Here is a 15,344-nt window from a genome sequence, read left to right on the forward strand (position 1 = left end):
CTGGTTGTTATCCATTTCAGTGTTACACTATGGATGTCATCATTCTCACATGACTGTGAGTTCAAAGACAAAGTAATGACAAGGATAAATGTTTGTGGTGACTGCACTGGATACTGTTGGGGAATTGTCTCTTCGCATGCAATTTTCAGCGTTTACAAACCTACCCGAACCACTATGTCTGCTAGAAAAGCTGGAGTTACATTACTTACTGACCTGCCTCTTATCTGTCAGTAATTCTCTAGAAACACGGATCGTTTTTGAGGATGTGTGTGTAAAACAATAGCTTGGGCCTATGCTGACCTCTCTGCTGTGTATAACACACCATTCAACATTGACTTAATCTTGTCTAGAACGGCCTTTTCTAAGCAACCACTAACAGTTATTTTCTCTGTCTCTCTCTTATTTTCTTCTCTCTTGTCTCTTCTCATCTCGTGTCGATCTTTGGCTGGCCAGACTCTTTCTGCAACCTGGATATCCCCATCATTAACGTAGAACTGGATGGCATCTTTGATGAGCCCAAGATGGCCCCCTACAGGAACTCAGTGGCGGTGGTCCGGCCAACCCCTAAGGCCGAGTCAGAGGAAGAGTCTGAGAGCACAATACTATGACATCACAAGTTTCCACGCCCAGCCCTAACTATTCCAACCCGTCTCCAGGACCCGTTCTCTGACCTTTGACCCAATGGGGACTCACTCCAGACCTCACCTCCACCCATAGAGACCAAGTACCACGCTCAGCCCTGTAAATCAAAGTCCTTCTCCAAAAAATGTAATAGACATGAATACAGAAAATAGCTATATCCACATCCAGAGGGTTTCTGACTGAGACAATGGGGGTTGAAACCTTTGATTCAGAGAAAGGGACCGAATGCTAGGTTTTTATGTTGACTAGATTCCATTGATTCTATCTGGGGTGCATTCATTTTTAAGGATTTATTTAAAACAATTTTGTTTATACGTCTTTTATTTTTGCCTTATTTGAGTCATTTGCAATATTGCCTTTAACTTACAAGACATGAAAACAAGTGGCTTGGTGCAATGGGTTCTCCTCTTGTGAGTGCAGTAGGAAAGGAAGGGGACAGGACATCTCTGATTTCCTCTCCCTGTCACCAAGGCTATAGCATTCCTTTTGACGCCTAAACCCATTCTTGTACTCTTGAGTTCACTGGCATTCTGGCAACCCCTTGTTCCGTCCTGGCTGAACGTGTATGTGTGTTTGTGAATTGTGTGATGTGTTTGGAAATGTGCTGCATCATTGAGTGGCGAGTTCTGCCATAGTCTGTGAGTGAAAATATAATGGTACTGCAAGACCAGTTTGAGCTTGAATTCGCAATCACATTCTTCAAAGGGGGGTTTAAGATTACATTTGGCTGTTTAAAACTATTTAAAATGACGGTTTATACTGTACATTTCAGAGTATATGATATTAATAGAGATACAGGAGTTATTATATGAGTCATATAATATAAGAATTAAACCATAGAGATACAGATATTCTACTGTATATAGAACTATAAATACAGTATACAGATATTATATAGTCTAGCATGTACTTGACTGTACATTATCATAGGAGAGGCTTGGAGCTCAGTGGGAGAAATCTGCATGTCTATGTTGTAGTAGAGGGAATAGAGCATAGACACAGAATAAACAGAATACTTATAAATGGATTGCTGAATAGTGAGTATGAGTGGACTTTACAGATGTAGGATCTTAATTTGATCACCCTGTTGCAGGATAACTTTTCTTCAATGTAGGAATTTCTTTAACTTGAAGTGTATTTGAGGTATTAAAAGGCTTCTGAAGTTTGTCATTTCCACTTTGAAATTTCAGACTTGATTTTCCCTTACGAAAAATGTATCAACCCCTACAAAAACATCCATTAGTTATAATCCACATAATAATTGACATTTCCTGTTGCTGCAGGATTTTTTTCCCTGCTGTAGCAAACTGGCTCAAATTAACACCCTTTGTCTGTATACCTCCTCTCTGTGGTCTCTGTAACTCTGTTAATGAGCGCCCTGAGACTTCTCTGGCAAGAGCCTGTCACTGGGGAGCCGGCTCAGCTGTTTGAAAGCAAATATTGGAAACTCTTCTGAGAGTGAGTGTGTATATGGGTGCAGTTCTGTGCCTGTGTGTGTGGGTGTAATCCGGAATATAGGTACATTTCTTCTGGTGCTAGAATATACGTTTATATTCTATCATACGGCGAATGAGAATAGGCTCTCATTGAAATGATACAGAGGTTTCAGTTTCAGTCCCCCCACCACACAATTAAAAAAAACAATACTTTCACAATGAGGAATGTGAAGTATTTCTTATTGTGATGAAAGTATTTACTGTATACCGATGATTACGGTGCAGAGGAGTTGGATTGACATCCACAGCACAAAAGACCAATGGTCCAATCGGTTTATCCGGTGTTGGGGTTCAAAGGTCAGGCGCCCGCCCATGACCTATACAGACCTATGACTTTTTCTCCTTAGAAATGTTCCATCCATAACACTGATTATTGCCTGGAAGCCACAACAAACGCTGCCCTTTCATGCACTTATGTTCAAGTGCTATATATTTTATCCATAACAACACTATTGTAAATACTGACGCCTCTGTATATGTGTGTGTATATAAAACAGGGGGAGAGGATAAAATATATATTAAGATAAGAGAAATATAAATATTGACTGAAAGTATTTGTATATTGACATGTCCGTGTTGTTCTGGTCCTGACCACAATATTGCCAGATTCACACTTAACGAAATGCAGTAAAGCTTTGCACGGTTATCAGCCGCGAGCTTTAAATAGTACCATATAACACGGACATAGATTAAAGGTTAAATCTATTTTCTAGGATTGTTAGTGCAGAGTCATCAGCCGGGAGCTTAATAATACAGCATGTCTGAATGGAAAGTGCTGCGTCACTGTGTGTTTCCACTAGTCGACAGCCTGACCAGTAGAGCTATTGTAAGGGATGTATTTGTGATTGTCAATAGGTAAGTTAGAAGGGGACCACCATCCCTACGAGGCAAAAAAACGGTTGAGTCAACCTAGTTATTCCAACCTTACAGTACAGAGTATATTCCCCAGTGTAGAAGACAAATATCCTCCCCTGAAAGCAATATAGTTCAACGCAATGCTGAGTAGACAATTCCAGAAGAAAAATGTTGAAGTTCAAAATGATAAAAGAAAGTGCAATTACAGTATTTGTGAACACAGAAACAGAGAAACCTCAAAGATGAAGGGGGTCCCACTCTCTTTAAAATGATTTGAAGTTTTTTACAGTTTATATTGATGTTTTATTGCTTTTGTCTTTTGTATCGTTACTTGCAACAAATGCCAACCATGGCATATGATTTTGAGGATTCAAAAAATTATAAAATAGACAAAATTGCATCAACATTTTTGAAGGCTGTTCTTACAATTTGGATGTTGAAGTGAATGTTCGGTTATGTGTCTATCTGGACTTCTGTCTGTGGTGATAATGTGCTGTTCTGTTGCTGTTCTGTAAAAGGGGTTGTCTTCTTTTTATGAAGTGATGGTTTGTACATATTTATTGAACACACAACTTTATTAAAAGCAGAAATCCTGTGTACCAAGGGCAGTTGTTGGTAAGAGAGATTCCTCAAACTATTTCCACTGTTACAGTTTTTCTAAGCATGTCTGTTGAGTTACTGTAAGAGAAAAGGCCTTTTTTAAATGAATAGGTAGAATGTACTGGTGACTATTTGGACTGTTTGCCTCAGGTTGTTTTTAGGGGGAATTCTCTGTGTTGTGGATGTAGTTTTAACAGGATGGACAGATGTTTGGTAGTGATGTGAATAGGCTTGGGGGTTATGACTAGACATTGTCCCACGTGTGAAAATCAGCAGCATGCTTTGTCATCATGCTTGTGAAATTTGTCTTACCTTTGGTCCTATTTACCTGTGCTTGTCATATTTATTTTTATATGTGAAAAGAAAAAGGGCCTTGCAATGCAGGTAGAATTATTCAGTTCTGCCCTATCAGTTTATCAGTCCACAGTTCCTGTTTTGCATTTTTGTTGAGCTCCAACTTTTCATCCAGTCAATCAACTATTCACCAAGCAGAGTCACATAAATATATGAAGTACTGTACATCTAGAAGCATGGCTTAATAATTGCCAAACTTAATGACTTAATACAACTCGGAGACAATATAGCATCTAACTTCTAGCTTTTTTTGCCTAATGAGTCAGGAACAGAATGACAGTGACACTGAATGGATGACTGGCAGTGTATTTCTTTTTGTCTGCAAACATTGAGTTATTCTCTGAGGATAGCCTTATATGGGCATAAATCAATCCCATTATCCATCAGATGAAAAAACCCTCCTGCTTCATATTAGGCAAAACAAAGATACACCTTTTTTGGTTGGCCAATCAGCCAAGCCTGAATAAATGTGGGATAAAACACACCTGGTTTGCCTCTGAACATTTGTAAGTTATGACACGGTGGTGCATGCAGCTATTGTTTGGTAAGAAAGTACATTTTAATGAATCTTTTTGCATAGTTTATGTTCAAGTAATAAATTAACACAAGGGGGTCAAAATAAAACGGAAGATTGAGGCTCCAGAGACGTTGCTTTTTAGATATAACGGCTCTACAGTACTATGTCAAACTGCAGTGACATTGGGGACAGTCAAATAAAGACAGGGGACATACTCCCTCCCAGTCACAGAGTGGAACAACTACTGTGGACATGTCCTGTAAGATCAAAAACAATGCTCATCAGAATGTTGAAACTATTAAAAAATGTTTTTTTTTTATGTGTATTTAATCATGCCTTATTGTGAGTATGGCGTGGGTGTGACAGTATATACACAGGAAAGAAAATACATCCAATGCCAGTTCACATCCAGTAAAATATTTATGAAATATTTGCAATATACAACCAAACCTACCCTGCAGTCCCTGTGTATTTTAACACTACAGTATCAAACAATGTATCTTGTTATGTAGTATCCATTTGTGGAGCAAGGACAATTATTTCGAGTTGAATGTGTCACACAGTCCAGATGAATGGCAGTTCTCAATATATGAACCCTGAAAACAGATTGAGTAGGAAGCACATTCAAATGTCTAGTTGTATCACATCAGAAGTCAGAATTCACATCGAAGTTGCTCAGGTGGAGGCCAAGTACGCTCTGTGGAAATAATATCAAACGTGTGAATCATCCTAACTGACAGTGTCCACAAAATAGATCCCTATGTCAAAGCCTACATGCAGAGGCCTTGGTCAAGGACAAGAACACGAGACAAAGACAAGGAATACGATTCAAATGCACAGCAACACCTCAAGATCCCTTGCGTACAAAGGAATATACTGTGCCGGAATCAAAATATCCTTCATTCAGAGAGATACAATCCATTCAAAGTCATGCAGATCCAATTTGAGATGATGCATGCAATGTTATTCTCTGGGTTCAAACCACATGCATTGGTTTCATTTGACATGCTGACACACCCATACCTTTGACCTTTTGGCCAAACACTAAACTGTAGTTAGCTGACTGCTTCCAAACGCGTGCCCTTTAAACAAATCACAGAACATACAGCATGTGGCAATGTTTTGGTACCAAAGTTATCAGTTAACGTGAACTATATAAACATCTGAGAGCCATTGATTTTCACAGACAATTTGTTCAATTAATTAATGTACTGGAACTTCAATTCACTTCTCAAATTGACTAAACTGAAATGGAGTTAACCCCAACCCTGTTGATGAGTGATTCAAGTCCTGCTCACCAGAGTCCATGAGGATGTGGAGAGGGGTGTGGTAGGCCTGCAGGTACTGCTGGGGGCTCAGAAGGTCTCCTCTGGACAGGAGCTGAACCAGAATATCCTGAGGGACTATCATCTCTGGTACTGCATCCAGAACAGAGCCCAGAGGCATCTTTGACCCCTGTACAAATACATAGAGAGATGATAGAGGCACCAGAAAGAATGGTCTGTCAGAAATGAGAGATTCCACTTATGGTATCTAGAGTAGGACTAATTGAATTCCTTTAAATGAGCCCAGGATTTGATAAGTCTCTGTAGTCTAACCGATGCTAATGATGACACACCTTGGTGGCTTTGAGGAGGTGATTCCCCAGCTTGAGCAGCATAGACAGGGCGGTGCTGACCAGTGTGTCGGTGTCCTCCTCCTCCTCCTTCTCTAGCCCGTCTCTACTCAGCATCCCACCCACCCTGGCCGGCACATTCAGCACCTTGTAACTCCACTGCTGGAACAACCTGCTGGGAAGGTCATGTGACATCACCAGGACCCTGGGCGCCTCGATCAGGACACTGCATGACGATGATAGGGACCATGACAACATCAAGACAGCATGTCAAGCAATGTTTATGGCTGGGTTTTTAGTCAAGCTATATTGACTTTGGCTGGAATGCACATGCTTGACCAGTGGTGGAAAAAGTACCCAATTCTCATACTTGAGTAAAAATAAAGATACCTTAATAGAAAAGGACTCAAGTAAAAGTGAAAGTCACCCAGTAAAATACTACTTGAGTAAAAGTCTAAAAGTATTTGGTTTTAAATATACTTCAGTATCAAAAGTAAATGTAATTTCTAAAATATACTTAAGTATCAAAAATACAAGTAAAAATAATTTCAAATGTATTATATTAAGCAAACCAGACGACGGCAAGATCTTCTTGTTTTTTTAGTTTACGGATAGCCAGGGGCCCACTTCAACATTCAGACATAATTTACAAACAAAGCATTTGGGTTAGTGAGTCCGCCAGATCAGATGCAGTAGGGATGACCAGGATATTTTTTCTTTAAGAGCGTGAATTGAACAATTTTCATTGAAAATGTAATGAGTACTTTTGGGTGTCAGGGGAAATGTATGGTGTAGAAAGTACATTATTTTCTTCAGGAATGTAGTGGAGTAAAAGTAAAATTTGTCAAAAATATAAATAGTAAAGTACAGTTTCCACAAAAAACTACTTCAGTAGTACTTTAAAGTATTTTTACTTAAGTACTTTACACCACTGTGCATCACCCTCGGAACTTAGTAGAAGATGAGATAAAACTATGATATATTGATTCAAATCGGCATGGTAAGATACTCTACCAGTGTGGCTGTTCCTGCATGTCCCTCAGATCCTGCAGCAGAGACACAAGAACCTCGCTGGAGGACTAGCAGAGAAACAAAGAGCATGGTCATTAATGGAAATACCATATCCTTTATGCTAATCAATAGAAAGATGGGCAATGAAGGTTCACCTCTTATTAAAGTGATTGGCTGAGACTAGTGCCTTGTCGCTGCATTGACGGGGGATTTTGACAGATTTGTATATATTATATGGGTTTCATTAATAGGTGTTACTGGTTAATCTTGTTTACCTCAATGACATGAAGCATGCAGGTTGGGTACAGCAAAAGCAGGCCTGTGATAGCATCTCCTTGGTAATACCTCTGCAAGCGCTGGTTCAGTTCTTCGTAGTGTACTGTACAACCAAAGGAGAAAGAATGTACGGTTACTTGCATAACCCCGGTTCACTGATAACAGAGTGAGGTATCTCACTGCTGGAAACGCCTTGGTTTGCATGAATAAGCTTTACTGCATCCATTATATTCTATAAGGATCACACCATAATGTCCTTCCTTCTCACTCACAGACCTAGGTGTGTCAGCCAGAAAGTGGCCCATAACAAAAAACTTGTTCAAATAACCCCAACTAAGGAGCATCCTAAAGTAAAGTCACTTTTTCTGTGAAGAGTATTTGTAGAGGAAGTATGTCCCAACATCATACGTTCATAAACACATTATCAAATCAAATGTTATTTGTCACATGCGCCGAATACAACAGGTGCAGACCTTACAGTGAAATGCTTACTTACAAGCCTTTAACCAACAATGCTTTAAGAAGTTAAGAAAAAAAAGTGCTAAGTAAAAAATAGAAAATTAAAGTCATATAATTAAACAGCACCAGTAAAATAACAAGCAAGGCTACATACCGGGGGTACCGGTACAGAGTCAATGTGCGAGGGCACCGGTTAGTCGAGGTAATTGAGGTAATATGTACATGTAGGTAGAGTTAAAGTGACTGGAAAGCATTTTGAACAATGATTTTGATTTGACCTATCAGCTAGAAACAAAACCATGCTCCGTAGGAGAAAGAGAAACCTGAGTCAGTGTTCAGGAAGGACCTCTATCAGTGAAATAGTGATGCCTTGTAATCCGCCCTGGAATGCACAATAGCTCTTAAATGTGTTCTACAGTAATGTTTGGCTGACCTCCCAGGTCTTTCCTGTCTGCGAGTTGCTGGGGGAGGCTGGCGACGACTATCAACCGGTGTAACAGGAACTTCTGGAGAGACAGAGAAGAAGGGTATTAAGCTATCTGATGAGTGAGAGAACAGGTATCAAGAATAGACAAATAGCAGGCCTATTGGCCCTACTTAAATAGTTAAGGCTACAAGCCTACCTAACTCTGGATGAGGTGGGTTTGGTTGGGATAGTGATAAGTAAACAGATGTGTTGCTCTTCGGTTGTGTGCGTATGTTATTTTGTCTCGACTGAATAAATAAACGATACATAAAAAATACAAATAAAATAATAATGAAAACAAACCAGCGACCCACTGACAAATCACACAAACAATCAATCAAAGACATAAGCGACCACTTATGTCGCTTATAGCTGGAGCCGGCCCTGCCATAAACAGCCTATCCTTCCAGGACACTCTTTATACAGTACAAGCTGTTCAAATCATATCGTTTACATTGCAGTACATTGCAAACAATGTGGACTCTTAGATAAGTAAAGCATTGAACTTGACTCTTGAATATTGCTCCTTTAGCCCTACCAGAGAGTGAACTACACAAACCATCTCCTCTTGAGGATTAAAAAGCCTTCTTTGCTTCATATGGCAGTGAAACAAGCTAGTCCCAACATCTTCCTCCTTCTTTTGGTCAAGACTTAGTAGCTGGCTGGATGTCTCCATTTCTTCTCTCTTTCTCTCTCTGCCTGTCTCTCTCTCAGTCAAGTACTGACTGGGGCAGCAGCAGCAGATAGCCCTCCCTTTGTGTTTACCACTTGCATGGTATATCCTGGATACCTACTGTTCCCTCTAGTGCAATAAAGCCAATCCTTCTGCGCTCAGCTGCAGTACGCAAGACTGCCAACAGATCCACTGATAACAGACCCAGCCCTATTTGTAAGGGGATGCTGATACGTAGTAGAATGAGGGAGAAGGCAGGTCCTCCTCGGCCACACACACACACACACACCACAGTCATCCCACCCACCGCTCCTACAGTACATTCCACGACACTACCCGCCTATGCTTGGGTACCTTATTTACTCTCTGGATTGCCAGTTGAAGGGGATAAGTCTCCATGACAACGAAACATTTTCCTCTTGTAGTAGAAGGTCTCATTTGAATATGAAATAGGGCCTCATTTGAATGTGAAAGAGGGCCACATAACCAGGCCACACCATAAACACCACAGTGGCAGTTTCACCACACAGGGTACAGGGAGTATTCCAGGTTTGCTTGTTAAAAAATGACTTGCATTGTTATTGCAGGCACACAGACATATCACAGAGATATCTAATAATAAACACATGTTCACACCACTCAATCTATAGGCCTAGGGCTACGGATCACAACTCTGGTGTTATGAGTTGGCATGGAGATCACCCATTTCAAGCACAGAGAAGTTTATTTTTCTAGCACTGCAGCACAAAGTGCCAGCACAAACCTTTCTAACGGCCCTGTGGGACTCTTCCAGCTTTGCAAGCAGCGACATTCTGTCTTCAAAGGCTGAGTTCCAGATGGTAAAGGGCGCGATATCAACTTCGTGCGACCTGGAAGCCATTACTGACAATGGATGTTTGGAAGTGTTACTAAGCAACAAATGTGGGAACTGGAATGAGGGGGGAGCAGGGAAAGACTCAAGTTATGCACCTGTTTGTGAGCTGGATCCAAGACAGGTGACTTACCTTCTAGTAAAGCCTTTAATAAAGCCGTAAAAATAAAGTATATAATAAACAGACGTGTCCAGTTAATAAGTTAGCTAAATGTTTTCCCCCAGAATGTTATTCAAGAATAGTAGAGTATGACTAGATCGCACCCACAAATCTACCAATTCATTCACCACTCAACAACAATATAATCCTGGTTCGAGATAGCCAGGCAAATGTTTTTTTGTACATTCTCAGTCAAATACAGTAAGCGTATAATTGAAAACGTACATTGCCGCTTTAAACCACCAGATGACGCTAAAACAAAGGTCCACCAATTTTGATGCGCTTGCTCTGCTCATCACGTGCGTGTCTTGCCCTTGGGTAGGCTGCGCGTGAGTCACAGCATCAACAGTTTCCTCCAAGCACAGAGCTACCGGGAGGGACGACTACGGTGGACTGAAAACCATCGAAAGGGGGCGAAACATCGAATGGAAATGTTCAGGTACATCGCGACATGTACTTATCAAATTGTGTATAACGTTGACGCGATATATCATTGTCTTTATTTGAGCAAAATGCATGAAAATACAATTCCTTCGAATTGATGGGTGTAGGTAGCTAGCTAACGCGTCGATAGCTAGCCAAGCGACGCCCGGTGTACCCGAGCTGAGCGGCCACCCATGTTTGACAGCTGACAGTTTGGTTTTGACAGTTAATTTAAGCGTATCTTGTAACTAATGACAGTAAGCTAAATGGCAATGGTGCCCGAGCTACATTATTTGCGATAGATATTTAGGTAACGATAGTTTATAATCTCTTAGTTTGAGGGCCAAGGGGCCAGGCTTGAAAGCTGAAGACCCTCAAGCAAGGATGATATTCACGGAAATTTGGCTAGAAATACTCAATCATAGTAGTTAAGTTGGATAGCTACGTTACAACAACATATGAGTGATATAACTTCATTCACCATATAGCCAATTATTTACTATTATTCTGCACCACATTTTGTGATGTCATTTTTGCCAATGAGGATAATTTCACCTTTCAGTATAATGGAAATCTTGTCAGGCAATGCGTGCAGGGTTGCCAGGTCCAGTTAAAATGTCCAGGGCAATTGCAACTCAAAACCTGCCCACAAGACTTTAAAACTAGCAACAAGAGAGGAAAAATCTAGTCCTAAAAACTAGATATGAGTGACCTCTGGTTCATTCAGCTATCCCTATGGAAAATAATAGGGTTTTGGAATAAAAACTGAAAACAAAGTCTGAGATTAACTAATTTATATGTTTTGTTCTATAATAGCAGTCAGTTAACATGACCTTTATGAATTATGAAGCCTTTGTGCTTTTTTTTCATTAAATAAATGCTTCGAAATTGACAAGTTGCGTTAGCTGATGAAGATTATCTCATAGAACAAAACAAGTTTTCCACAGACCTTATTTGTGGCGTTTAACCGAAAACCCTACAAAAATGGCATTCACTTTCCCCATAGGCTTTGTTCAATGAACCATGGTGGTTAGTGCCTACAAAAAGATGCCTTTACTGTTTCTCTCTACGACATGTGGGAGAAGTATGTAGCTAGCTGGTGCTGTTCGTTGTTCTTATATGACTTGTCATGGCGTGCGCAAGTGCTGGCGTTGCTCTCCTCTCACTCACTCAGCTCAACACACACACCCCTCTGGTCCTCCTCATCACTCACTCAGTAACAGCCTGTCTCACTGCCTGTTAGTCAGTAGCAGCAGCAGGTAACAGTGACATTTATAGATTTTATTTTAAAGAGAAATGCCATGGCAACTGCAATGCAATTTAGAAGTAGCCCAAATTTAGAAGTGCCTTGCACAAGGGGACAGCGACAGCTAATTTGTTTTACTTTGTTGGCTTCGGTATTCAAACCAGCACCCTTTCGGTTACTGACCCAATGCTCTAATCTCAAGGCTACCTGCCACCCTGCTAAAAAATTAAGTTAAACGTTTGAAAATTGACTCATCTGACTATGCACGATGACAATGCATGTTAGTAGCCTCATTGAGAATGTTTTAATTTAAAAAATGGGTTCAATTAAAAAAATATGAAAATAAGTGCCTTTTTGGAAGGCTAACCTGATAGACTAGCCAGGTAACATGGCATTAATGATACATTGACAAAAAAATATATAATGTAGTTAGCCAGCTAGTCAAAGAACCACAGTAAGCTCAGCTATCATTGATTAATATTTTGTTAGCTAGTGACGTTAGCAGAACCGCTTGATACGGTACAGGATTTTACTATGGATCTTGGCAGCATCATTTGGTAAGTCTCTGTTAACAACCCTACATGTCTGTAGCTAACTCTTCTGAACAGACACATAGCTAGCTTGCATTGACTGCATACTCATTTTCCTAGACAGATTTTTCTAACCCAGCCAGCTAGCCTCTCCTAAGTTTGGCACATCTGAAGTCCCTCACTGCAAACAATATTGAATACCATTTTATGCCTAGTGTACACGATCTGCCTGCAAAAGTTACTTTATTATTGTAAGTATTACCATGCAGTTAGTTTATTAAGCTTGTTTGCTGTTAGAATAATAGCGAAGACTAGAGGTCGACCGATTTATGATTTTTCAATGCCGATACCGATTATTGGAGGACCAAAAAAAGCCGATACCGATTAATCGGACAATTTAAAAATAAAATAAATTAATAAAATGTATTTGTAATAATGACAATTACAACAATACTGAATGAACACTTATTTTAACTTAATATAATACATCAATCAAATCAATTTAGCCTCAAATAAATAATGAAACATGTTCAATTTGGTTTAAATCATGCAAAAACAAAGTGTTGGAGAAGAAAGTAAAAGTGCAATATGTGCCATGTAAGAAAGCTAACGTTTAAGTTCCTTGCTCAGAACATGAGAACATATGAAAGCTGGTGGTTCCTTTTAACATGAGTCTTCAATATTCCCAGGTAAGAAGTTTTAGGTTGTAGTTATTATCGGAATCATAGGACTATTTCTCTCTATACCATTTGTATTTCATTAACCTTTGACTATTGGATGTTCTTATAGGCACTTTAGTATTGCCAGTGTAACAGTATAGCTTCCGTCCCTCTCCTCGCTCCTAAGCTGGGCTCGAACCAGGAACACATCGACAACAGCCACCCTGAAAGCAGCGTTACCCATGCAGAGCAAGGGGAACAACCACTCCAAGTCTCAGAGCGAGTGTCGTTTGAAACGCTATTAGCGCGCACCCCGCTAACTAGCTAGCCATTTCACATCGGTTACACCAGCCTAATCTCAGGAGTTGATAGGCTTGAAGTCATAAACAGCGCAATGCTTGAAGCACAACAAAGAGCTGCTGGCAAAACGCACAAAAGTGCTGTTAGAATGAATGCTTACGAGCCTGCTGGTGCCTACCACCGTTCAGTCAGGCTGCTCTATCAAATCGTAGACTTAGTTATAACATAATAACACACAGAAATACGAGCCTTAATATGGTCGAAACCAATCATCTCGAAAACAAGACGTTTATTCTTTCAGTGAAATACGGAACTGTTACGTATTTTTATCTAACGGGTGGCATCCATAAGTCTAAATATTCCTGTTACATTGCACAACCTTCAATGTTATGTCATAATTACGTAAATTAGGCGGCCCAAACTGTTGCATATACACTGACTCTGCGTGCAATGAACGCAAGAGAAGTGACACAATTTCACCTGGTTAATATTGCCTGCGAACCTGGATTTATTTTAGTTAAATATACAGGTTTAAAAATATATACTTCTGTGTATTGATTTTAAGAAAGGCATTGATGTTTATGGTTAGGTACACATTGGAGCAACGACAGTCCTTGTTCGCGTATACGCACGGCATCGATTATATGCAACGCAGGACATGCTAGATAAACTAGTAATATCATTAACCATGTGTAGTTAACTAGTGATTATGATTGATTGTTTTTTATAAGATAAGTTTAATGCTAGCTAGCAACTTACCTTGGCTTACTGCAAGGCAGGCTCCTCGTGGAGTGCAATGTAATCAGGTGGTTAGAGCGTTGGACTAGTTAACTGTAAGGTTGCAAGATTGAATCCCCCGAGCTGACAAGGTAAAAATCTGTCGTTCTGCCCCTGAACAAGGCAGTTAACCCACTGTTCCTAGGCCGTCATTGAAAATAAGAATGTGTTCTTAACTGACTTGCCTAGTTAAGTAAAGATTAAATAAAGGTGTTCAATTTATTTATTTTTTTAAATGTAATGGGGGGGGGGGGGGGGGGGGGGACGGCCAAATCGGTGTCCAAAAATACCAATTTCCGATTGTTATGAAAACTTAAAATCGTCCCTAATTAATCGGCTATTCCGATTAATTGGTTGACCTCTAGTGAAGACATCTAACTATGAAATAACACATGGAATCATGTAGTAAACAAAAGTCTTAAACAAATCAAAATATATTTTAGATTCTTCAAAGTAGCCACCCTTTGCCTTGATGACAGCACACTTTTGGCATTCTCTCAACAAGCTTCACCTGGAATGCTTTTCCAGTTTTTTATGCTGAGCACTTGTTGGCTCCTTTTCCTTCACTCTGCAGTCCAACTCATCCCAAACAATCTCAATTGGGTTGAGGTCGGGTGATTGTGGAGGCCAGGTCATCTGATGCAGAGCTCCATCACCCTCCTTCTAGGCCAAATAGCCCTTACACCGCCTAGAGGTGTGTTGGGTCCTTGTTGTGTTGAAGAACACATGATAGTCCCACTAAGCGCAAACTAGATGGGATGGCGTATCGCTGCAGAATGCTGTGGTAGCCATGTTAAGTGTGCCTTGAATTCTAAATAAATCACAGACAGTGTCACCAGCAAAGCATCCCCACATCATCACACCTCCCCCATGCTTCACAGTGGGAATTACACATACAGAGATCATCTGTTCACATACTCTGCGTCTCACAAAGACAACATTTGGAACCAAAGATCTCAAATTTGGACTCATCGGACCAAAGGACAGATTTCAACCAGCCTAATGTCCATTGCTCGTGTTTCTTGGCCCAAGCAAGTCTCTTCTTATTATTTGTGTCCTTTTGCAGCAATTCGACCACAAATTGACAGTTGTGGCTGTTTCGCGTGATGTATTGTTGTCTCTACCTTCTTGCCCTTTGTGCTGTTGTCAGTGCCCAATAATGTTTGTACCATGTTTTGTAGGGATGGACAATATATCAGTGAGCATATCGGAATTGGCTGATAAAAGCTAAAAATGCCAACATCAGCATAGGACCAATGTCTGGTTTAACGCCTGTGCAAAACCGATGTCAAAGCTGACGTGCATACCTATTTAACGTAAGTAGATGACGTAATGACGCCATGAAAAATACAGCGCTACACAGAACAAAAGCAGAAAAATACAAAGCGCACACTTCCAGCAACTCGAACAGTCA

General features: G+C 40.3%; 3 protein-coding genes across 13 annotated transcripts in view; 2 read left to right on the forward strand and 1 right to left on the reverse strand.

The window, feature by feature from the left end:
• LOC110491516 (rho GTPase-activating protein 44) overlaps positions 1-4,431 on the forward strand; it is a 77,995-nt gene extending 73,564 nt beyond the window's left edge. For 3 of the 4 annotated variants that reach the window (XM_036946390.1, XM_036946391.1, XM_036946393.1), the window contains one exon: positions 454-4,431. In XM_036946390.1, coding sequence (XP_036802285.1) covers positions 454-608 — 155 coding nt within the window. In that variant the 3' untranslated portion in view covers positions 609-4,431. The remainder of the gene's footprint in view (positions 1-453) is intronic. The other variant, XM_036946392.1, reaches the window with a different exon arrangement.
• Positions 1,946-9,913, reverse strand: LOC110491517 (testis-expressed protein 47). 6 transcript variants are annotated; one of them, XM_036946396.1, is made up of 8 exons: positions 9,086-9,271; positions 8,259-8,331; positions 7,366-7,469; positions 7,094-7,158; positions 6,083-6,305; positions 5,763-5,919; positions 5,488-5,546; positions 1,946-5,161 (listed from the first exon to the last, which is right to left on the reverse strand). In XM_036946396.1, exons 1-7 carry the CDS (start codon positions 9,260-9,262, stop codon positions 5,509-5,511), a joined length of 837 nt encoding a protein of 278 aa, XP_036802291.1. In that variant the 5' UTR covers positions 9,263-9,271; the 3' UTR covers positions 1,946-5,161; positions 5,488-5,508. The 6 variants fall into 6 exon arrangements, with proteins under 6 accessions (XP_036802291.1, XP_036802290.1, XP_036802289.1 ...); XM_036946395.1 differs by having other exon boundaries at positions 1,946-5,546; XM_036946394.1 differs by lacking the exon at positions 5,488-5,546 and having other exon boundaries at positions 1,947-5,161.
• Positions 9,914-10,277: 364 nt separating this feature from the next.
• ndel1a (nudE neurodevelopment protein 1-like 1a) overlaps positions 10,278-15,344 on the forward strand; it is a 33,668-nt gene continuing 28,601 nt past the window's right edge. For all 3 annotated transcript variants that reach the window (XM_021565032.2, XM_021565033.2, XM_021565034.2), the window contains exon 1: positions 10,278-10,434. The gene's annotated coding sequence lies outside the window, so the exon portion shown is untranslated. The remainder of the gene's footprint in view (positions 10,435-15,344) is intronic.

Source organism: Oncorhynchus mykiss, chromosome 16 (assembly GCF_013265735.2).
Source record: "Oncorhynchus mykiss isolate Arlee chromosome 16, USDA_OmykA_1.1, whole genome shotgun sequence".
Classification (NCBI taxonomy): domain Eukaryota; kingdom Metazoa; phylum Chordata; class Actinopteri; order Salmoniformes; family Salmonidae; genus Oncorhynchus; species Oncorhynchus mykiss.